Source organism: Cyphomyrmex costatus, unplaced genomic scaffold (assembly GCF_001594065.2).
Source record: "Cyphomyrmex costatus isolate MS0001 unplaced genomic scaffold, Ccosl1.0 scaffold10, whole genome shotgun sequence".
NCBI lineage: Eukaryota > Metazoa > Arthropoda > Insecta > Hymenoptera > Formicidae > Cyphomyrmex > Cyphomyrmex costatus.
In genome coordinates, this window is record NW_017274954.1 from 2,435,927 (window position 1) to 2,459,120 (window position 23,194).

The following is a 23,194-nucleotide window of genomic DNA, read 5'->3' on the forward strand; positions in this document are numbered from 1 at the left end:
CAATAATATGCACAGATGTCACAGTTATTGATTACAAATTTTCTGTTGGTACATACATGCTGATGCGTGCTCGTGTATAACCTTTAACAGATCTGTCGGCATATGTCGACAAGAAACTGTAAGATTCGAGAGAATCACTAATCACAAAATAATGAAGAAAAACGTAGAACAATTATCGGAAGGAAATGACAGTTCACAGTCGCTGAATCTAACCATACTGGTTGCTGCACTTATTGTTATAACATTAGGTAACTTGCATGTTTATTTATACATGTTCTAACATTGAGAGAGAGAGAGAATGTACTACTTTTATTTCATAAATTATCTTATATATTTTATTATTTTATATATTTTTCTGTATATTTGAATTATTTGCTTATATATAAATTCATCATTTCTTATGTATATATCATTATATAAACATCATTCTCTTATATATATATATATATATATATATAAAATAGTGCTACTTTAATAAAATTAATTTTTGTAGTTTTATATGTATTCTGGCGCAAAAGAAAGTCTACAGGCAATACTATTCTTTTAACGGGCCTTAGTGATAGTGGAAAAACATTGATCTATGCAAGATTATTATATTCCAAATTTGTCAAGACATATACATCTATCAAGGAAAATATAGGAGCCATTACAATTGACTATGTAAGATTTAAGTAATATTTTGTGATATAATAGATTTATAATTATATGGTAATTTGTTTATACTGTAATTGTTCTTATAAAAGTATTTGTTTAGCATTCTTTAAAAATAGTGGATATTCCTGGAGATGAACGATTGCGTGGCAAGTATTTTGACAAATACAAATCATCTGTCAAAGGTCTGGTTTATATAATTGATGCAGTGACTATTCAAAAGGAGATCAGAGATGTGGCTGAGTAAGTATAGAACTTAATAAAATTGATTTCATGTTTTTAACAAAATGTTTTATATAAATTTTACTGATGCCTATATGATTAATATTTCATTGCAGGTATCTGTACAATTTATTATCAGAGCCTAATATACAGAAGAACGTTCCTGTCCTTATAATGTGCAACAAGCAAGATCAAACTACAGCTCATGGATGTTATGTAATAAAATCATTATTAGAAAAAGAAATGAATCTGCTGCGAATGACGAAGACTAGCCAATTGGAAGCTACTGATGCATCGTCGACAAATGCCTTCCTTGGGAAACAGGGAAAACACTTCGAATTCTCACATTTAGATTCACAGATTGATTTTGTGGAATCATATGCGTCTAGTGATGATTCTCAAATGTCAGCTGACATTGAAGAGCTTAAGAAGTGGTTAAATAAAATCGCATAATACATATCCGATCTAAATATAAGTTATTGTTCGTAAGTTTAACTTTATAATTATATCAGAACATTTTTTTATTAAATTTTCAAAATTATTTCATCACATGAAAAAAAAACAATGTTTTATTTAAATACAGCTTCATACGTGTATAATCTTTTGTTTAATTTATATTTATCCACAAATTAGCGTATGATTCTTGATGTTTATGTCTGTATGAGAGAGAGAGACATAACATGTGTATAAATTGTCAAATAATCAATTATGATTGGTTTTGCATCTATAAGTAATAACCAATTATGTTCATTTACTCGGCGAGCAGGCTAGCCGCTTTGTCAACTTGAACGTGCCCAATGGTCTGGTTTACATCGTGCACTTGATACGCGTATCAGGTACTATATTCGTATCAAATTCGTACTATAAACATTTAGTACGCTCGATGTAAACGCTGTCGGATTATTTTGGTACGAGCCATGAAGGAAGATATAAGGAGACTCCACTCGGTCTCGCCAGTCTACAAGACATGAACCCATTTTAGGTTTCGAGTTCCGTTTCCGATTCTCGACACTCGCAGCGCTCGTGAATTTAGTAGTGCTGCGCATAATGAGTGCGAGTAAGAGAAATGATCATTTCTCTTACTCGCACTCATCAGAATCGGAAGCTGAACTCGAAACCTAAAATGGGTCCACTTTTATTTTACGGAGTGGAGTCTCCTTATATCTTACTTCCTGGTTTAGGCAAAGAGAAACCTGAGAGAGGACATGACGGCCTAAAGGTGCCGTCCCATTAAGCACGGATCGGAATGACGGATCGGGTATCTCACTAGAATTGAGCATTCCGTTCCAGTTCCGTTCCGTGACAGTTTTCTCTACAGTTTTCTCTATTTTTAAATATAAAAATATTTTTTAAATATGGTATGCTGATTGGATAGCACGGCGCTAGTAGTGCTGCACCAGTTTTCCCAGTGGAAAACGCTACAAGTTGGCGATTCTCTCTAGGTTCTCTAACTTCGACCATGTGTATTTCCGGTTTAAGAGGTCGCAACAGTAGCCGTAAACGAAATGAATTATTTACATTTCGGTACTGTCTACGGCTTACGGTAAGTGTCTTGCGTTACTTTGACAGCGATTTTCAGCATTATCAGTAAATGAATCAGTGAATTTGATACGCAGTTTCTGAATATCCGATATTAAAATATCGCAATGTCTTAAATACTTCTTCTTTTTAGGATATAATTGGCCCAGGTCCTCGTAGACGAGATATAGATGGTTAGTCGAACTAGACAGTCAAAGCCGACAACACTTTTCAAAAATATAGTAATGTGAAGCACTCGATCCGAAACGCGTCCATCGCGGTCGAGTTTATTCTTTCGTGGGATGTTGCAAGTACTGAAAAAACTATTTGCACGTAAATTATGCATTATCTATTTTACACGTAACCTCAAACGATGTTTTTTCTGATTTCAAACAGTCTGTTTTCTCATTGGTCTATTATACCATTGCAACCGTTTCATTGTAGACAGACATCGTTGTAGAAATTGCGTTACTGCCTGCGTCCTAGTACTTTACTGCTTACAGCCAATCTCATTGTAGACGGACACGCTTGTGTTTTCTAAACGACTAAAATTGATTTTGGCGATTTTTACAATGCAGGATTTTGCTGATGAGCAAATAAATTTCATTAAATTTTGTTTCCTGGTTGGAGTTTCGGCTAGGGAAACGTTCAGATTGTTGCAGAAGAACTTTGGTCCCTCGACTATGTTGCAGGAAAATGTGTATAAGTGGTACGAAGACTTCAAAGAAGACAGAGACCGTGTTGAAAACTTGGAACGCTCCGGACGACCATCAATGTCAATTGATGAGCAACACATCAAGAAAATCAAGGAATTGGTGCTCGAAAATCGTCGATTGACAATTAGAGAGCTTGTCGATATGGTTGGCATTTCAATTGGATCAGTTCAAAAAATTTTGAAGGATCATTTGGTTTGGTTTTTGCATCACGATAATGCGCCGTCTCACGCGGCATTGTTCTTCGTGAGTTTTTCGCCAAAAATTCCACTCATATCGTTCCGCAATCGCTTTATTCACCTGACTTAGCTCTGTGTGACTTTTGGCTATTTCCCAAACTCAAAAGACCGCTCCGGGGACACCGCTTTGAATCTATTAAAGAGATTCAACGTGAATCCCTGCGCGCTATACCGGGAAACAACTTTTTGGCATGCTTCCAGGAATCGAAAAAACGTTGGCATAAGTGCATTATATCAGAGGGGGATTACTTTGAAGGGGATGAAATTAATTTGGATGAATAAATAAAGATTTTTCATTTTATAACAAAATTCACCTTACTTTTTAATATATATCTAAATTAATATATATATATATATATATAAATTTAGAATTTTTAATTTTATCAAAAAATTAATGCAAAATTGATATATATGTAAATTTACATATAAATTTTGCATTATTTTTTTAAATTCTAAATTTTTTACAGCTGACTTGAATGAATATTTTGTTGCTAACATGAATGAATTGAATAAAGAAGAGGAAGCAGAAGCAGTAGAAAAAGAAAAAGAAGAAAACACGTTATCTGATAACTTAAAATGCTTAGAAATAAAGGAACCGCCTCCTAATTGGTTCATTGAGCAAGAAGTAATAAATCGGCAAATAGGTAGTAATCCGTTATTCCAAAGAAGATTTTATAGTTCTTTACCTGCAGTAAATAGATTCGAGTTTAAGTATAGTCTTAATGAACTTGAGGTAAACTATTTATCTTATTACATGTTGACTTATTATACAATGTTTTATATATTATTTTTAGATCATTACTACAGATTTTTTTTAATCATTATGTATAGCGACATGTATTAAAATTTGATTATTATTTATAGGATTCTGTGAAGGCCTTAAATTTCAATCAAAAAGGAAATTTATTAGCAAGTGCCTCTCAAAAGACAATTTCTATTTGGGATTGGGCTGCAAGGAAAAAGCGTTGTTGCTTTTCAAGTGACCATAACTTCCTAACACAGGTATGTATTTATATTATAAAGTGTTGCTATTTAAATGTTTTGTAATAGTTATTCTGATTTAATTGTATTTTTATATTAATCTTTTTAATTTAATCGTATATGTGTTTAGGCTAAATGGCTGCCTTTAGATGTGGAAAATTTTATGGTCACTTCTGGTGACGATGGTTGTATACGTTTATTAGATCTTGAACATAACTTATCGAGACAGTTGATAAACTATGATTCATTATTTTGTCCGATCCGTAAGGAGAAGAAAGACTGGGCATTGGCTGTGCATCCTGAAATACCCTATATGGTGTTTTCTGCTAGAAACGATTCAATTTTATCCATAGATATCCGGGAGGATACACCAAAGTAAGTCATTGTTACTAAAAAGTTTATATGTAATAATGTTTCTATATATTCTTTGCGTGCGTGCGTGCGTTCGTGCGTGCGTGCGTGCTACATATAATATTAATTTTGTTGTAAAATCGTTGTATTGGCTGCGTTCAGCAAACTCAACAGTTTTGCAACCGTTTTATAATTTGTCTCGCTGATTGGATTATACTTTTAGATCTAAAGAAATAGTCTGATCTAAACGAAGAATCATAAAATAGTTATATTAGGTGTACAAAAAAGTTCTGAGCTTTTTTTTGTAAAATCTATGTAATAATCGTATGTAATCGTACGGAAATGGCTTGCTGCGTAACGCCAAGCTGTTCTGCAAGCTCGTTTTCAGTTTGCGCAGAGTTTATATCCAGCAGTGCTTGCAATTCGCCCGTTTCAATCTTTTCAGAGCGTCCAGCACGCGATTCATCTTTAAGACTGAAATCTCCTTGGCGAAACTTTTGATATACCATCTTTTACATGTAGCATGACTTACAGCGTTCTCTCCATATGCAGCACAAATCATTGCAGTGGCTTCAGCAGCATTTTTCTTCAGATGAAACGCGAAGTGAATGGAAAATCGAATATGTTTTTTTGTTATTGCCATCGTGAACACTATTGCTTTTTGAGGTTATGTGCATCAAACGCCAAACCGTATGGCATTTTAGAAGGCCAAATGTTAACGCTTTAAAACCGCAAAAGGGCAGGAAGATATATAAAATTTAAATTGGTTTTTCGGTTGTATGAAATCTAAAGCTCAGAACTTTTTTGTACACCTAATAAAACTGTTGAGTCTTCTGAACGCGACCATTGTCTGGCGTTTAGTGTAGCGCGGGATCGTCCTGTGTACTTATATGCGAATTAATCTCATTGTGATTAGAAGATGACTGGATCGTTATGACAGCTATAGCCCTGTTCAACTATAATATTGATTTATTTCGGTTCAACTTACTGTTTATCTTTACCTAATTCTTATAATTGTTTCTGTTTTTCTAATTCCAAAAATTAGAAAAACAGGAACAATATGTTAAACCGAAATTTACTTATATTGTTTGCACCGGAGCTAATGCCTATTTTTATAAATGTAGATTAATTTTAATCCTGGTTCAACTTATACTTTGGACTAGAAAAAATGATTAGAATCTTATTGAATTGTACATTTAAAACTCAAGAAACAGAAAATAGGATATGTTGACATAAAAGATCCAAGTTCGACCATTATAACAAAAAAAAGTTAAACCAAAATTAAATTTAATCTACGTTAATTAGTAGAAATGAGCATAAGTCGATTAAATTCTACATAGACGCAATGTTAAATTTTGACAATATTCAATACTAAAAACCGTTAATTTAAAAACGTAACTAATACAAACACGAAGCCTATAACGATCTAGCTTGGATCTTACATATACCGCGGTACTATCACGAATTAAAACAAATGAATAATTAACTAATATACGTAGTCACCCAAACTGTGCGCCGAACAATCGTTGGTCTTGAAACGCATTTCTAATAATCTGAAAAATACTAAATCTGGAAATAATTCTTCTTATTATGAAAAATATTACCTCGGCCGGGAATCGAACACGGATACCTTGCTTTACGCGCAAGTGTTCTAGCCAATTAGATTACCGAGGCCTTAGTAATATTCCTCGCAATAACTTGTTTTAAATCGTGATAATATACCGCGGTAGTTTATATATAAACAATTAACGATCCGATTTAGACTGTTATAGGCTTCGTGTTTGTATTAGTTATAGATACTAATAAATTTTGAGTTACACGATAAAAGTGTTTATTTTTGTTCTGTAATACACACGTATATATCCTTTATAATATATACATTTTTACATTCATATCCATAGATTGCTTGAGATATGGAGCCCTCAAGATAGTAGACTAGGAAGTATACATTGTAATCCTTCTAATAGTAATGAATTTTGTGTCAGCGGTGAATTTCCCTACATAAGGATTTATGATCAGCGAAATCTTTCGAAGCCACTTTATAAATTGTGGACCAGAGTATAACAGGGTACGTATTAGTTTGTTTCAACCCTATTGCTGAAAAGTTTATCAATATTTAAAGAAATACTACAGTGTTTATGTTTTTTACATGAGTTTTAATTACATATGTAATTTAAATGTATTAGAGTTATCATAACTTAACAATCACCATGTATAATCACGACGGGACAGAGATTCTCACATTGTGTGGTTGCGACAACATATTATTATTTGATAAATCAATGTGGTCATGTGAAGGAAATTCGTATCATACAATACATCAACTCTCTCTCGACGAGGAACGTGTTAAATGTAATTACATTATTATTATTTTCCCGGCATTTTACTTTTTTTTATTCTTAGAACTCTTTATTTTTTATGTATATTTCAAAAGAGAAGAAGCATACAGTAACATTATTCAATGGTTTATTTGTTAATTAATTTTTATTCTGAGATTATTGTTAAAAAATTTTTTTATGTACATTTTTTATATTTTTTTTCGCCCATGTAACTGAAAAAGCGACGCTTTAAATAATTCTGATTTATTAATAGTTGATATTAAGTTCTCTCAGTTATGTGTTGTGATTGCAGCTATACAAGGAATCATTTTTTTCGGACCTAAAAGTGAATTTATTATAACTGAATGCTGTTATGGTAATATATTCATTTATGACAAGAAAAAAAAAACTGGGATACAGTGTTTGAGAAGAAATCACGAAATAGTTAAGTGTTTTTATTTTGTGCATTTGATAAACAAATTTTTCTTTTTCGTACACTGAGAAAAAAATGCTGTTGATTCAATTAAAATCTATATCACGGGCTGCAGTCACTAACATAAGTAATTAATTCATGTATATTTTTATTGATACAAAGGTTTTGATTATTATTTTAATAATCAAAGTCTTTGTATCAAAAAAATATACATGAATTAATTACTTATATGTTAGTGACAACCCGTGATATAGATTTTAATTGAGTCAACAGCATTTTTTTCTCAATGTAGTATGTGTTGCACAAAATAACTTTTATTTATTTAATGTGTAGGCGGTGAGTCGTAATTGCTTAGTGGGTCATCCTCATATTCCTATACTTACAACGGCAAGTGAGTCCAATGTCCTGATATGGATGCCTTCGAACAAGAAAAATTCAACATCATTTAGGAATGTATGTATAGACAAGAATTATCTGTGTGTTTTTTTTTTGCATTCCTTTTTCTTGCTTTATCATATAATTTAATAAATAAATAATATAATTTTTAAAAAAACATCACTAAAATAAGCAATATAGTTGAATACAATAGATTAGTGATATCAATAAACCATATAATTATGATTTATGCATTTCCTGTTCTTCACAAGTACATCAAGTTCAGTAGAATATAAAGCAAGCATATAACAATCTTTTTTTCTGATTACTTGTATTACAAAGATATATTTGTCATAGAGAGTTTGTGAAAGTATGTTTGTTTACCTTATTTACATTTTTTACACTAAGCATCTTCGTCTTCTTTCTCTTCACACACACACACACACGCGCGCGCGCGCACGCAACGCCCAACATATATCAGGAAATGGAAAGTTACTCTTTAAAAGTAACTAAGTTACAGTTACTCGTTACAGAGTAAATACTCGTTACAGAGTAAAAAAATTAACGAGTTACCGTTACTAATTATCGCTTTTTAAAAGTAATTCGTTACAGTTACCGTTAAGCTATATCCACGCAAACTTGCATAGCTGCATAAACGCATGCATAAAGAAAATTATCCAATCGCATTTCCCTTATAGAGATGCACATAAAATGTGATTGGATAATTTTCTTTATGCATACGTTTATGCGGTTATGCAAGTTTGTGTGGATATAGCTTTATTCGAAAGGTAACTTCTCGTTACTTTTCCGTTACTTTTTAAAAATCAGTCTGAAAATGTACTCTTGCAGTATTTTTTGTTCAAATTTTAATAAAAGCAATATATATGTAGCATGTACAACACTGATACTATGTATAGTTTTATTTTTTAGTTTTTTTTAAACACAATTTTGTAATTTTAAAACCTGTAAAATATGCAGCAAACTGAGATATACATATGTCCGATGTATCACATAGAAGATAGAAGAGCAAAATAATTCTTGAAATAATGGTACTGTATATATTACTTAGCTGTCAAAAATCACTTCTGGATCGCTACAGCAGTTGACAGCTATGTTAAGATGTTTCAGGAATTTTTTTATACTTTGTAGAAAACTAGAAGATTATATATATAGAAAAAGAGAGGATTGTACAGGACTATCTGAATCACAATGTAAGTTAGAAATTAAAAAAAAAATTAAAAAATACACATAATCTCTCTATTATAATACAGCTTTATTTTTACTTAATCTATATTTTTAGCTGTAAATCAAATATTTAGATAGAAAGAAAATGATAACGCTATAATTAAAATATATAGCAGAAGTTTTGCAAAAAGGGGTGTTTTCCAATTGCTCAACATAAATGTATACACAGAAACGTCGGAGTAAAGCTTTGTACACACAGCTCACAAGTAACACTACCCAAGTGCCACTCCGGGATTGACTTCTACCTATGCAGATTTTATCAAGAATCGAAAAATATTTGATACGTATTTTTTTATTTTGGCAGACATGATGTTTTAAGGGCTGAAAATGGAGGTTGAAATATTAAATTTTTTAATAAACACACATTTACCAAAAAAAGAAAGTGACACAGTTATCAGTAAAGTTAGAAAAATAACTTGTTACTAACTTCGTTATAAGTAACGAGTTACTTCCATTCCCTGATATATATTTATCTCATTTTAATTGTAAAAGTATAAACAAAGTGTAAGCAAGGCAAACAAATTATTATTGTGTCATAGATATGTCGAAATTAAATTAACTATTTTGTGTCTTTTCTAGTTCTATCTTCGTGATTTCCGAGACTTGAATAATTCTACCAACGATGACGATGATGACGATTAGTACGTATAATTTGTATGATGATAGTGATTATTCCGATGATTCCTAGAGTCAGTCGGAAGATAGTGATAATTATAGTCGAAAGACATCTTTGGATTAATACTCAATGATTAATATGTATGTGGGCCACTTGAAAATGTTTCTTAAGTCACACGGAGATAGAAAGACATAATGGCCAAAAAGTACATCATCTTTTATGAATAATACTGTCAAATTTTCAGACAATTGTATCCATTAGTCATTTAGTTACGAGCAGTCAAACAAAGCAAGTCAAACATTTTGTCAACAATGAAAATAAAAAGAAGTTTCATGCAGTAATAAAACACAATTTTTTGAAGGGAAAACAGCTACGCAGATTCAAGCAGAGTTTCAAGAGGTTCATGGCACATCTACTCCTTCATTACCAACCATCAGTTTTTGGGTAAACGAATTTAAGCGTGGTCGTACTAACACCGACGATGAACCACGCAGTGGACGCCCGAAAACTGCTACCAACGAAGAAATGGTCAATAATGTGCTCAATATTGTCATGAGTGATCGTCGTTTGAAGTTGCGTGAGATAGTAGAAATGGTAAGTATCTCAAAAGAACGGTATTTTATATCCTACATGAAATATTGAGCATAAGAAAAATGATGTCGCGATAAGTGCCGTGTTTGCTTATTGTGGAGAATAAACGCGTGCGTTCCAGACTGTTTCTAAGGTATGTTTGGATCTGTTTCAGCGCAACCCACGAGAATTTTTTGTCGATATGTGGACGAAACATGGGTTCACCATTACACACCCGAAACAAAACAACAATCAAAACAATGGACTTCATCTAGTGAATCGATCCCGAAGAAAGCCAAGTTAGTTCCATCGGCTATAGGAAGATCACGGCCACCATTTTTTGGGATTCTAAAAGGATCATCCACATCGACTACTTAGATAAGGGAAAAACGATTACGAGAGAAAATACTACACCGACTTGCTGGGCAGTTTCGACAAAGAATTGAAGGAAAAACGCCCTCATTTGGCAAAAAAAAAGTGTTGTTCCATCACGACAACGCACTGTCCCATTCATCAGCAATTGCCACCGCAAAATTGACCAAATTATTACGATATATGAATTGCTGCCTCATTCATCATACTCTCCAGATTTGACCCCATGAGACTTCTTTTTGTTTCGAAACCTGAAGATTTGGCTCGAAGAAGATTGGTCTATTTTGCAGAGTTTCAGCCATTGTACTTTTTGGACGGCTTGAAAAAAATGTAGCATTGTTGGATTAAGTGTATTTTGTACAAAGTATATAGAATAAGGGCAAAGAGCCAGTAATAACAAGTAATTTAAATTTAAATAATAATAACAATCATGTGAACAAAGAAGTTTAACATAATAAACAAATAATACATACGTTTAGACTCCGATCAGGTCATTCTCAATGTTACAGTTAAAAAATCTTTAAACAGTGGTTAAATTACAAAAAACATTAATATAGCATCTACAAAAATTACAAATAATTAAGTCATTGTGTTTCCAATTTTGCATTCTTCGTTTTGTTCAATGTTGCAAGTCAAATTTAAGTTAGCAGTAAAAAGACAATCTTATATAATTGTATATGTAACACATTTTCTATCAATCGATAAAAAGAAGAGAGAGAAGTGATCAGTCTATAGTCATTCATATCGTGATGGCATAGTTTATTTTTTGAAGCAATTTTGCAAATACTTAATTGCGTTAGAGAGATATAACTGATATCGACGGCTTCATATGATGTCATGATGTGTATTGAATTAAAAGGAGATTATATTGAAAAATAAAATAAAACTTTTCCGAAAAAATGTTATTTTTTTCTGACTTAAAAAGCTTTTCAAGTTGTCTATGTATACATATATATGTATATGTATATATAATATGTTATCTAGAATGTCTTCTCGTCCCTTGTATTGTATATACATACATATATCTTACTTCCTGTATGGACGAAACATGTGTGGGCGACTGTTACCAACGCCGATTAACTTAATCGACGATTAGTACATTGGAATTGACCAATCGCATTTATCATTTAGTTTTGACGACAGACGCGATTGGTCAATTCCAATGGACTAATCATCGATTAAGTTAATCGGCGTTGGTAACAATGGTAACCGTCGCCCTTTATTGCTTGTTTCCATCAATGCAGATTAACTTTAATCTCGGTTTAACTTACTGTGTTAATCTTTCTCTAATTTTTAGAATTAGAAAAAGATGAAAAACAAATTGAACCGAGCTTAAAGTTAATCTGCATTGATGGAAATGGGCATATGTAATGAAATATAAACTCGGATAACTGTAGTACACGACGTGACCGACCGATCATGTAATCGTGATGCATCTGAATGCGCAAATTGTTGCGGATCGTTGCCGCATTCAACAAGAGGTTCGCATTTCGAGCATCAACTATCAAGCTTTTGCAAGATTTTCCGGTACGTTTAATAACTGTTAGGTTACGTATTGTTTAATGTTTCATTATGTTGTGAATCAGCGGCTTTCTGTCGATGAATAAAAAAATTATCATTTCTTCGATAATTCGTTTTGCGACCCGAAGAATTGTTGCTTCTGTCCAGGGTCTGCAATCGGATGCAACAAATACGATATACCTATAGTACGACGATAGCTAAGCGGAGACGACCATCGAGTATCGGTATGGATCCTTTTCTAACGTCAATGTCGTTGATCGTTGAATGTTTCTTTTGAAACAAACGTATCAAGATATTGCATCGATTAATTGATAGTAAAAACGTACAATCTGTATATTATGGTGTATTCGTAAAATTTTTACGGATAATTGTTGCGATTAGTGATTTAGATCTAAACTTCCATTTAGAGAGTTTGTTTTTGTCTATTCTTTTCTATTTTTTGTTATATTGTTTAAATAAGGTATGTAAGGATCGATCTGCAATCAGCGTAATAAACCTATAGTTTTTTGCTTTAAATTAAATTATAATGTATTTTTTTTTTTTTTTCAAACAAGAAGTCTTTCCATTGCTGAAGCTGTAATTCGTAAGTTTTAAGTAAGCTGGCTTGGGTAACTATATTCCAATTATAAAGTTTAAAATTCAAAGCAAATTAAGTTTAGATTAAAAGGCTAAATAAAAGCTTATCTATTGTAGATCAGAGCACAATTCGGGTTTGATAATCATACATCTAATGTTTATGATTTTTTTACACAAGAATCAATTGATAAAATGCCAAGATCACGGATGTACTCGCGTTCTATCTTGAATGCTCGTCCACCCAACATGATTTTGAACTTGGAGTGTACAGAAGAACCCCTTAGTGAAGCCCAGCTTCAATTAAAAACAAAGCAGAAAGAGAATTATGATAAAGTAAATTCATCTATTAATTTTTTTTTTTTCTTAATGACATAAATATGTATTATATATTGACCATGTTGTTGTCAGGTTATAAATATGTTAGAAGAATTAGTTAAAGATCATGGAGCTAAATTGATATGCCAAATAGGAGACACCAGTGGTTATCAATATGCAGTGTAAATATCTAATTATAAAACAAAGCAGAGTAGTGTCACATATAATTACTACATAATGTATTAATTACAGACCTACACAAACTCCAACACAGACTTCAGCAGCAGTTCAGAATACTTCCCAGATTTTAAATGTTGTAAGTATATTTTAGTATAAACTTTACTATAATGGAAAAAATAAATTTTTATATACAGGACATTTGATAATTATTAATATATTAGGTGTACAAATTAATTCTTGGCCTCTACCTTTCAGTGACTTCAGACCCGTTTAAGTTGAACCCCTCCCCCCATTCTGTAATTATTTTGAAATGCCATCTTTTAGCTTTAAAATGAGGTTCAATACTTGATCCTCCTGTGAACATAACCTGAAAAATCAGCAGTAAACACGATGTCGTTCGAAAAGCAACATTTGATGCACTGCCTTCTTTTCGCATTTCAACTTAAAAAAAAACGCGGCTGAAGCAAAAAAAATGATTTGTTCGGCTTTGAGCAAGAATGCTGTATCATACAGTGTAAAAGGTGGTTCCAACAGTTTTGAGAGGGAAATTTCGACCTTAAGAATCGTGAACACCCTAGTCAACCAAAAAAAGTGGTAGACGTGGAGTTGGAGGAAATTTTGAATGAGAATTTTTGCCAAACGCATTTAGAACTTGCAAATACGCTTGGAGTAACCCAGCAAGACGTTGCCTATCGCCTAAAACAACTGGACAGTCAAATAAATGTCAAAGTTGGTCAAAAAAGACCGAGAATTAATTTGTACACCTAATGTTTATGGATAGAAAGAATGAACTAAACTAAATAGAAAAGTCCTCTATAATTTTTCGATGTTCATTCATGGTTAACAAAAAATAAATTTATAAAGATCTGGAAACCAGCACATCTACAATGTTTAAGATCATTAAGCATACAGCTCTGTAAACAGTGACTGTGTCACTTGTGCTTAACTGTTGCTTTGTATAAAGCACTCCTACTACCACACTGTTAGCTTAGTAATTGTAAACACTGGGCTGTCTGTCATTGATTTGTGCACATAATATATCAAATCATAATAATTATCAAATCTTTATAAATTAATTTCTTATTAGTTATTGCAAAAATCATAAAATGATATAGGCCTTTTCTATTCAGTTTAGTCTGTTTTATCTGTCCACAAGCGTTATGTCAATAATTACCAGACGCTCTATATTTTTTTATTTAGAAATATTTTTCTTTTTTCTACTTCTAGACTCAACAAAACAAGAATTCAACACCAATTAAATTGAATATTACAAGTAATTCTAGTGGACCTCAAGGAAATATTCAGTTAGTAGTTGATCCACGTATGGGACATGTTATTTTAGGAACTGTTACACAAACCCAAGGTAACAAGCTGCTTGTTCTACAGTTTATTGAAGATAATTTAATTTTAATTGATATTTGCGGGTCCAGTGGATTTTATTTTCAATTATGTAGCTAAACATTCAGATAGCTATGTTTATAACAATTTTTTCACACAACCTTAATTTTAAGTTACATAATCTTATTCCATAGATTTCACTTTTAAAAAAAATCATTTACTTATGTTAACTTTAAGCAAAGATACATATTAGAAGTTTTGTTAGGAACATTGGACTCGCGAATATTAAAGAAATTTCGGAACGAATACCAATTAAGGATTAAATATAGTTTCAGATACAACAACTACTACAACCACATCTGTAGCTTCGACTGTGGCTCCTCAGCCTCAACAAGAGAATGTACTATCAATTTCATTTGTATTTTCTTTGCTAAAAATAGATCCTTAACATTTATTACACATTATTTTTTTTATTACATTAATTTTTTTTATTTTAAACGGACTATTTTTTCAGTATAAGTACACCAGATCTGGACGTAGGACAAAAGTTCTTCAAGTACAACAACCTGATATTATAGAAGATGTATGAATTTTACAAGAAGATACAGAATTTTTAAATACACTTTTTAAATACAATTAGTTAATATAATTAATAAATTTATTTTTATAGCCTGCACCCACAGTTGCTCGCATGAAATCAAAGCCTGCATCACAACAAGTTGTATCAAATAAAGGTAATGAATATTTTTTTATAAATTAATATATTTTATAAAGGGAAAGAAAAATGAGAATAATCTTATAACTAATAGAAGTAATATGAATCTCCCTTAGTTACTACCACTCCTCCAAATGTGACAAATCTCAGAGTGAAGGCTGTCACTAAACAAACAGTACAATCAACAACCAAAAACACTCCCACTGAACACACTAGTATAGGTGGAATATCCATTGGCAACAAAAATACAGGTTAAAACCAAAGAAGCATTATAATATTTTTAAAAACAATATATTAAATAATTAATTTTTATTCACATTACATTTTATAGCAAGCGAACAAATTGATGACTCCAAAAAGCACCTACCTGATGGCAGAGAATATACTTTTAACAAAACAACTGGCGGCCGAACCTACCCATCTTTAGTCGTAATAGCAAGACCAAATTTACGTAACAAAGAAATTACACCGCAAAGTGCACAAAAAGAAAGACAGGCGTTAGGTATATCCTGTTTTTACTTTTTCTTTTATCAATATATAATAAGTGTGTAGCGTTAAACATATACATACGTGTTAATAACCGAAATTTTTTAGATGCTAAAGTTAAAAATGTGCTCATGTTTTCTGCTACAAAATTCGCTGAATGGTTAATACAGCAAGGCTTAGTAAAATCGGAACAATACTGTATGCAACATAGTTCGAATTACCAGAAGCCTAAACTCAAGTTGGGAATGTACAGCGATCAGGGAACATTTCCCTATTCCGGTGGTTATGTATGGATATCTAGTTGTTGTCCTGATAGATTCGTTTCCGTCTTTTCTGGTTCTATTTTCCAAGGAGCCCATTATACGCCTACAGTCTTATTAAAATTGATTTATCATTGGGCGTGTCAAACTAACGTTCAAAATGTAGTCTCCTGGGTTAAAGTGTCCAATATGTACCTAAAAAATTTTTATACAAATCTACGTAGCATTTGTACAGCAGCAGTATGGGACAAAACTCGTAAGATGGGCGGTAAAAATGCAGTGATACAAGTCGGCGTAATTAGTTTAGGCACGACATCGCAAGATGGACATTTACGACAGGTGAAATATCTTGATATTTTCTTATTTCTCTAAAAAAAAATGTTTAATAATGACGGAATTTTGCTCTCACATTTAGGTGAAAGTGGAAGTTATCAGCATTCTCGATCCTTCTACATTGGACATACGATTGCGCGCCTGTGAACCAGTACAGGAAGGGGAGAGATCGTTTAGAAGACGATTTAACAATATTTTACATCCATTAAAAGACTGGGTCCATACGGACTCCAAAATAATGACGGATTTTACTGTCGATAAAAATACCTTGAATGATATGGGCTATAATCAAGTCTTTCAGTCTTCATTTTCAGAACAAAGTTCCAGAAATCTCATGAGCAATTATCATATTATGGAATATCTTAGAAAAATTGTGCCGAGAATGTTTCAGAACACATTGAGTTTGCTTAGTAGGCAAATGATACAACAGTTTTTAGATGAATTAATATGGAGGGAACTATATGGCGCTACAGCGGAACGCGCGTTTGATAATATTATACGACATGTCGCGGAGCAAACTAGAATCGATTCCAGTGAGTGAAAAATACCACTGATCACATCACGGATAGAAATTTAATAGTTTCTGATTGTATATGCGAATTCAACATTAAATTATCGAATAAAAAGATTGTATACCTTTTCAGATGAGTCTCTGCTAGATCGTTTAACGAATATAGCTGCTAATCCATTTCAAGATTGGTCTTATTCCAAGTCAACTGATGCACCAGTTACAACATCAAAAGATTCAATAACTGATGTAATATCTCAGAAACCTCCCGAAACTATTACAGCAAAAGCACAGCGCCGGGGTAGAAAACGAGGTAGTAATATAATAACTCCATCAGAATATGAAACAAAAAGAGTAATAATTGATCTTAAGAGTAATAAAGAAAAAGAACTTAAAAATGAAAAAGATCCGAAAGATCAAATTCAACTTCAAGAATTATATTATGCTACAATGGAGGGTGACAGGAATCACATCTTAAAAGAATTAAGGGTTTCCTTACATTTCAAGGTTTGTTCAAAATTTTTTGCTGTCATACTATTAGGTTTATATCTAACAAATATATTTTTTGGACTTACAGTGTTTCCTCTGCACGACTATAATGAGATCTAATACGGAAGTGATGGAGCATATGGTTAGTCATGTACCACCGCAAGTGCCGGGTCAACCGGAATTATCGGTATGCCGATATTGTTGCACTCCGTTATCGTCTCGGCATCAATTGATTACTCATGTGTCAGAAACACACAGCAATTTCGGTCATTCTGAAAGCGTCATGGTAGTTTGTGCTATTTGCGAGGAGAAATTTGGTAAGCTGATATTTTCAAACCGACTTGTAATAATACAGAGTAATCACATTTGTACATGGTTCTCGTTCAGGAAAAAGCAAATCGTTAATTGATCATTTGTCATTGATGCATTATCCTTCCGAGATGCCATATCATTGCGAAAGTTGCGGCTATCGTACATCCAGTCATAAGGACGTTATAGATCATTATTATAAGATTCATGAAAAGAGCGAAGGATTACAATGCCCATATTGTCTTAAAGTAAGAAGAGAAAAATATTTACACAGATATTCCTATTGCTGTGTCAATATAGATTAATACAACACTTTTCTATTATGAAAGGTAATAAATTTTGTAAATGAGGGCAATCCAAACGCGTCCAATGTGTACGCTTATTTGACGCACATGCAAAGGCACATCGTAAGAAGGGATCAAGGAAAAGGCAACAAATGTTCAAGATGCTGTCTCTGGTTCAACCAAAAGAGTTCTTTAACATTACATCAGCGGGAATTACACGATTATGTTTTTAATTCAAGTAAATATATATAAATACTTAAATGTGTGGTTAAATATTTGCGTTGCATGTATAAAGTTTTTTTTTCATTACTAACAAATTAGAGATATTTTATATGAAAAGATTACAATTATCATTTAATCATAAAATGAATATACAGAAGCAGTGCCATATTCAGCCGGCAATAGCGGTATAATGATCACAAAAGACGTACTGGAAATGACACGATTTACTGTAGATAGTCCTCTACCCGAATTACCACCATATGAAAAAATACACAAGTGGAGCACTGGACCAATTACAGTAAATACTTCCGTCAAATATTTATCCTGTCAAGAATGTGAAGAAGATATTGACGAAGATGAACATTATCCGTAAGTACATTCTAAAATCAACAATCTTATGATTAATAACGTAAATTATATAATATACAGTGGTGAGCAGCGATGTCAACAGTGTCGTTATGTTACGTGTTGTTGGCGCGCATTCCAAGAACATCAACAACAAATTCATAATGAAAGACCGAAAACCAGTCTGATCGTGCCATCTCCTTTAGTTAATATCCCGCTAGATAAGAAATTGCAATGCTTATGCGGGTATACATCGATTGATGGCAACCAATTAGGTATAATCATCTTGAAGAAAGATATAATATATATTCGGTATTATTAATAGAGTTTAATTTCAATTAATATCATGTTACAGCAAGACACTTAATAAAGTGTAAAAAATTGATAGCACGTCCCATTGAAAAATCCGCATCATCTGGTATGCTCAATAGCTTAGGATTAGTTCCGAAAACTGAGGTACAATATATTTTTATGTATAATTTTTATTTTTTTTATGTCTAATCCTTCAAATTAATTATAGGAAGCTGATGAGAAATCCAATCCACGCGGTTAAGTTCAACAAAAACAAGAAACACGATTGCGCTTTTATGAAAATCAATATATATATATATATAAAACATGAGAGATATAACACATGATTTTTTTTATACAATGAAAATATTAAATTTGTTCTTGAAGTTTTACTTTGATGGAATTTTGAACAAAAATTTGATTTATTCAAAATCTCTCTCTCTCTCTCTCTCTCTCTCTCTCTCTTCCTCTCTTATTTCTAATTTAATAAAAAATATAAATGATGGCATAATAGTAAACATACTTTAGTTTTAAAATATTAGATTAAAATATAGATTTCGTTCATTTGCATTAAGCAGGATAAGTTGCAGATAAGTTTTTTGTACATTATAATATTAATAAAATTTGCTAAGTTTCACCATATTGCGGTAATATTTTTTGCACATAAAAATATAAAACAAATGCCCCTTTACATTTACAATTTTATCTTTCAATAATGTTTTTGATTATAATTATACGCTTTGTGCACAAAAGTCTTTGTACTGAATAAAAGTAATTACGTATTCCGCATTTTATTTTATAAGTCTGACGTAAACGTAAATAGAATTGTAAAATAAATTTGGTAAGTATAAAGCAACAATATAGTAGGTTTTATTATATGTTTATTTAGCAATTATGTTTTCATGAATGAATAAGAAACGTAGCATACATATTCACTTTTTGTATGTGTCTGTGTGTTCATATGTGTATGTATGATCAGAAGTACGAATACATAATACTAACTGATAAAATGCACGGAATTGTTGAATTTAAAAACTTAAAATAAATCGACAATTATTTGCGTGAAGTAACATATAATAGTCCGTCACTCTGTACTTATTTCTATCTATATTCCTAACAAGCTATTAACATTTTTTTGTTCTTTTTCTAATATTTTTCATTTTTTTTGTATTTTTACTTATTTTTCATGTTGTCTGTTATCAAGTCAACACTAAAGAACGCATTTATTAGCAAAATCTCTTCAATGTTAACTGATTGGGAATTACCAAACATACTATTACTTAGATATACTATCACCTAAGAATATATTATAAAAAATTAATAACATATAGAGCTTAGATAATGATAAATAAGATTTAATAGTAATTCAGTACCTTCCAATTTTGAATATTTTGAGAATAGGGTAACTGTCCCAATTACTGCCGCTTTTTTTTCCGTATATTGTGTTAATATGGAAATATGAGATCGTTATACATTAAAAATGTTAATATTAAACTACGACTGTCAGATATAAGCACAATTGCATAAGATATTCGATGTTTTACATCTACAAAATAATTAGAGTTAGGAAAGTCGCTAAAGACGCAAACTCCATGTTCTTCTAATTAGATACAGAAAGCAAAATTGCATGACCAAGAGTGCAAGCACACGTAGTATTTTCACTTTTTTTTATATGTATTAAAGCAATCTTATGATAACGTTTAAATAATATTTCAATAAAATAATGATAAAAAGATGACTACTCTAATTATAAAACTTCTAATTGTACAAATGCTAATTACTGCCAATTTTAACGTCTTTAACTAAAGAAGTGATAGGTAGATAGGTATTCTTAATGTAAAACGATACAATAAATATTACTAATAGACATCACTAAATAACAATCGGCCCGTAATTAATTATTTCATAATCATTTTCAAAATGATTTTGATACAGTGTGCAAGAGTGATAGTATTAGGTATATATGACAGTGCATTGAACGTGCTGTATTTGAACAAAGACACTTGAATATAATAAAGAAATGATGTCTATTATATATCTTAAAAACTTCAAAATAAGCATATCAATTAGCATTGTGTTTAAAGCGATAGTAAAATTGGGACAATTATCCTATGAAATGTTTTTCCTTATGTTCAATCAGTGCAACATAGTGTTCACATTTTTAATTCATTGTTTTAAATTTGCAAAATTGTGCTATCCACACGATAGTTAGCACTGTTTTAAGTTAATTAGTATTCAATTTGTACGAACACATTTTATCATAAATAAAAATTTCAAAAAGATTCAGATTTTTCGAAAAGTCAACTGTAACATCCAAATTTTATTTTTACTGGATGTTTGCGCGATTTCTTTTTATTTCATAATCAGAAGCATGAATTATTTACGAAAATATTACAGAAAAATAATTGCACATTTTATAAAGAATATCAGTCAATTATTCATAAATAATGTCGTTCTTAAATAATAGAATGAAATGATAAATTAAAACTTATTTGTTGGTACTCGCATAACAGATATTAAAGTCTAGATTATACATATTGATAATACTTAAAAATAAGCAAATGTACTTATATATATATATATTACGAAGAACAACGCGGTGATACCCAATCTGCCACAATTAACATTGAGATATATCGATAATAAATTTTCTCTAAAATTTGACAGTTCCTCGCCGTGGTGTTAGTTGTTTAGTACGACTACAGATTCCGTCAAATTCTTTCACGTGGGAAGCTTTGTCAGCAGCTTATATGCTCTTATAAGAGTTATATTGTGTTCAAGAGAATGAATCGATATATCCATTGAAAGCCATTTATGTATGTGTTCTACGTATTCGCGACTATAATTTTTGTTTTATCATCAAGCCTCAAGAATTTAACGCCGAAGTTTATCTGCACTAGACATAATCATTCGATTTAAATGATTTGCAAAATTAATAAGGTTCCTAATTTGCAATTAATAAGAAAACACAAATTACATATGTATAATAAAATTTAAAATATAAAAGTAAAATTGTGCCTTTTTCCAAATATCCTTTTCAGAATTTTACTTTAAACTTATGGTGTACCTGTAATAGAATATAATAAACACAAATAATTACATCTAAATTCATGAGAAAGCGAGGAGAAAGTCGTTACAGTAAACGAAAAATGAGTTGATAATCAAATAATATAAAAAAATTGTAGAACAGAGAAACTTCAGTATCTTTTCTCTCGAATCAATATCTGCGCGTTAAATTTAAGAGGCATAACTGCTTGCCGATTACTCGATGGTATACAGCATGTAGAGACTGCCAGCGTCACTGCCTGGTGGTATCATGGCATGAGTTGGCGGTAAGACCGTGAAACCCAAGAACATGAAAGTACGAACCAGTATTCCTATATCATAACAATAAAATGATTTCAGACGGTAAATCTTTCTTATTAACACAAAAAAGTCTTCGACGTTTGTGCCGAAGGAAAGCAAGCGACAAATACCTCTATCTGATCTATCTTTGCGGAGGCAAACAATAACATGGGTGCAGTGTAGTGGATCTTCAGCGTATTCTAGGAGCGAAAGAAAGGCATCTTTTGATCCTTCAGGCAGAAAGTAGACGGGTACGCGAATATATAGACAACGGTGCCATACTACGGTCTCCCACTCGACAGATGTAATTCTAGTCAAGCGGAGAACGAATGTTATACGCACTGGTTCTTCGGTGCCTTCTACGGCTTCCAACAATACATCCTCCTGTATATCGTAACAAAACAATGTTAGCTCTCGACCAATGTACGTTATTTGCATTTATAGTCGTAAATAAATTACCGATTTCTGAAGATACCTTTAAATATGAAAAGTACGTACTTTTATAATTTGGGAGCTCACAGAGAGCTGACTCTGCTCGTTCCCCACACCGCGGCTCTCTGTGTTGACTGTAGATACAGACGATGCGGCATGGGGCACATCAGGACCACCACAGAGGCCCCACGCCCAATGTTATACGGTAGTGCTCTTGCAGCCTGGAGCCTTCCTCTAAGATACTCTCGTCTATGAATTTACTAGACATTTCACTGCAATGTACATTTTAATTATGAAAATCAAATTCTAGATCTTATAACACTATCAAGTACATCTCAACATTTAACCCTCAACGATAGCTGCAGTAAAAAGTTATATATTTAAAAAAAAAAATTATTTAATAGGGCTCAAATTCAACAAATAACAATCTATTGTGTCAAGAATATATTATGTGAATGCGTTCCAATTACCACACTGTATTGATGCTCTCAATGCCTATATATATATATATATATACATTAATATATTTATTATTTGTTATAACATCTAAATTCTAAAGCATCTTGTTTAAATTTTGAAAATAGAATGCAAATGAATCTTTATGACGATTGATAGAGGTTTTAATTTTTTTTACTTACATT

General features: G+C 31.9%; 6 protein-coding genes across 6 annotated transcripts; 5 read left to right on the forward strand and 1 right to left on the reverse strand.

Annotated features, from left to right (window-relative positions):
* The first annotated feature begins 63 nt into the window (after positions 1-63).
* SrpRbeta (signal recognition particle receptor beta) lies at positions 64-1,382 on the forward strand. Its single transcript, XM_018551934.1, has 4 exons — positions 64-248; positions 494-660; positions 755-894; positions 990-1,382. The coding sequence occupies exons 1-4, from the start codon at positions 152-154 to the stop codon at positions 1,324-1,326; spliced, it is 741 nt and encodes a 246-aa protein (XP_018407436.1). The 5' UTR covers positions 64-151; the 3' UTR covers positions 1,327-1,382.
* A 998-nt stretch (positions 1,383-2,380) lies between these two features.
* LOC108783163 (DDB1- and CUL4-associated factor 8-like) lies at positions 2,381-6,739 on the forward strand. Its single transcript, XM_018551661.1, has 5 exons — positions 2,381-3,350; positions 3,811-4,076; positions 4,208-4,345; positions 4,455-4,699; positions 6,577-6,739. Exons 2-5 carry the CDS (start codon positions 3,840-3,842, stop codon positions 6,737-6,739), a joined length of 783 nt encoding a protein of 260 aa, XP_018407163.1. The 5' UTR covers positions 2,381-3,350; positions 3,811-3,839.
* LOC108783154 (putative uncharacterized protein FLJ37770) lies at positions 2,644-3,819 on the forward strand. The gene is made up of 3 exons (XM_018551649.1): positions 2,644-2,702; positions 3,084-3,350; positions 3,811-3,819. Exons 1-3 carry the CDS (start codon positions 2,694-2,696, stop codon positions 3,817-3,819), a joined length of 285 nt encoding a protein of 94 aa, XP_018407151.1. The 5' UTR covers positions 2,644-2,693.
* Positions 6,740-7,357: 618 nt separating the features above from the next.
* LOC108783343 (putative uncharacterized protein FLJ37770) lies at positions 7,358-10,622 on the forward strand. Its single transcript, XM_018551892.1, has 5 exons — positions 7,358-7,437; positions 7,760-7,879; positions 9,626-9,687; positions 10,024-10,256; positions 10,408-10,622. Exons 3-5 carry the CDS (start codon positions 9,669-9,671, stop codon positions 10,534-10,536), a joined length of 381 nt encoding a protein of 126 aa, XP_018407394.1. The 5' UTR covers positions 7,358-7,437; positions 7,760-7,879; positions 9,626-9,668; the 3' UTR covers positions 10,537-10,622.
* Positions 10,623-12,105: 1,483 nt separating this feature from the next.
* Positions 12,106-19,069, forward strand: row (relative of woc). The gene is made up of 20 exons (XM_018552106.1): positions 12,106-12,349; positions 12,880-13,034; positions 13,110-13,198; positions 13,269-13,332; positions 14,424-14,559; positions 14,864-14,934; positions 15,049-15,117; positions 15,205-15,268; positions 15,366-15,500; positions 15,581-15,751; positions 15,844-16,334; positions 16,411-16,861; positions 16,973-17,343; positions 17,414-17,642; positions 17,713-17,882; positions 17,964-18,156; positions 18,296-18,509; positions 18,570-18,760; positions 18,841-18,941; positions 19,006-19,069. The coding sequence occupies exons 1-20, from the start codon at positions 12,286-12,288 to the stop codon at positions 19,036-19,038; spliced, it is 3,462 nt and encodes a 1,153-aa protein (XP_018407608.1). The 5' UTR covers positions 12,106-12,285; the 3' UTR covers positions 19,039-19,069.
* A 2,543-nt stretch (positions 19,070-21,612) lies between these two features.
* Positions 21,613-22,751, reverse strand: Oda (Ornithine decarboxylase antizyme; the record flags this gene model as incomplete). The annotated part of the gene is made up of 3 exons (XM_018551672.1): positions 21,613-22,153; positions 22,253-22,505; positions 22,620-22,751. Coding segments are annotated over 3 exons (501 nt in total), but the record flags the coding sequence as incomplete, so codon positions are not given.
* Positions 22,752-23,194: the final 443 nt, after the last annotated feature.

Bases quoted from the DNA above. Each gene is read 5' to 3' on its own strand.
- LOC108783343 (XM_018551892.1), top strand. The intron at 10,257-10,407 runs GTAAGTATCTCA...GATCTGTTTCAG, and splicing joins TGCGTGAGATAGTAGAAATG to CGCAACCCACGAGAATTTTT.
- row (XM_018552106.1), top strand. From the start codon at position 12,286: ATGCAACAAATACGATATACCTATAGTACGACGATAGCTAAGCGGAGA. The intron at 13,199-13,268 runs GTAAATATCTAA...TATTAATTACAG, and splicing joins AGTGGTTATCAATATGCAGT to ACCTACACAAACTCCAACAC. The intron at 14,935-15,048 runs GTACTATCAATT...CTATTTTTTCAG, and splicing joins CTCAGCCTCAACAAGAGAAT to TATAAGTACACCAGATCTGG.
- SrpRbeta (XM_018551934.1), top strand. From the start codon at position 152: ATGAAGAAAAACGTAGAACAATTATCGGAAGGAAATGACAGTTCACAG. The intron at 661-754 runs GTAAGATTTAAG...GTATTTGTTTAG, and splicing joins GAGCCATTACAATTGACTAT to CATTCTTTAAAAATAGTGGA. The intron at 895-989 runs GTAAGTATAGAA...ATTTCATTGCAG, and splicing joins GAGATCAGAGATGTGGCTGA to GTATCTGTACAATTTATTAT.
- LOC108783163 (XM_018551661.1), top strand. From the start codon at position 3,840: ATGAATGAATTGAATAAAGAAGAGGAAGCAGAAGCAGTAGAAAAAGAA. The intron at 4,077-4,207 runs GTAAACTATTTA...TATTATTTATAG, and splicing joins ATAGTCTTAATGAACTTGAG to GATTCTGTGAAGGCCTTAAA. The intron at 4,346-4,454 runs GTATGTATTTAT...ATATGTGTTTAG, and splicing joins ACCATAACTTCCTAACACAG to GCTAAATGGCTGCCTTTAGA.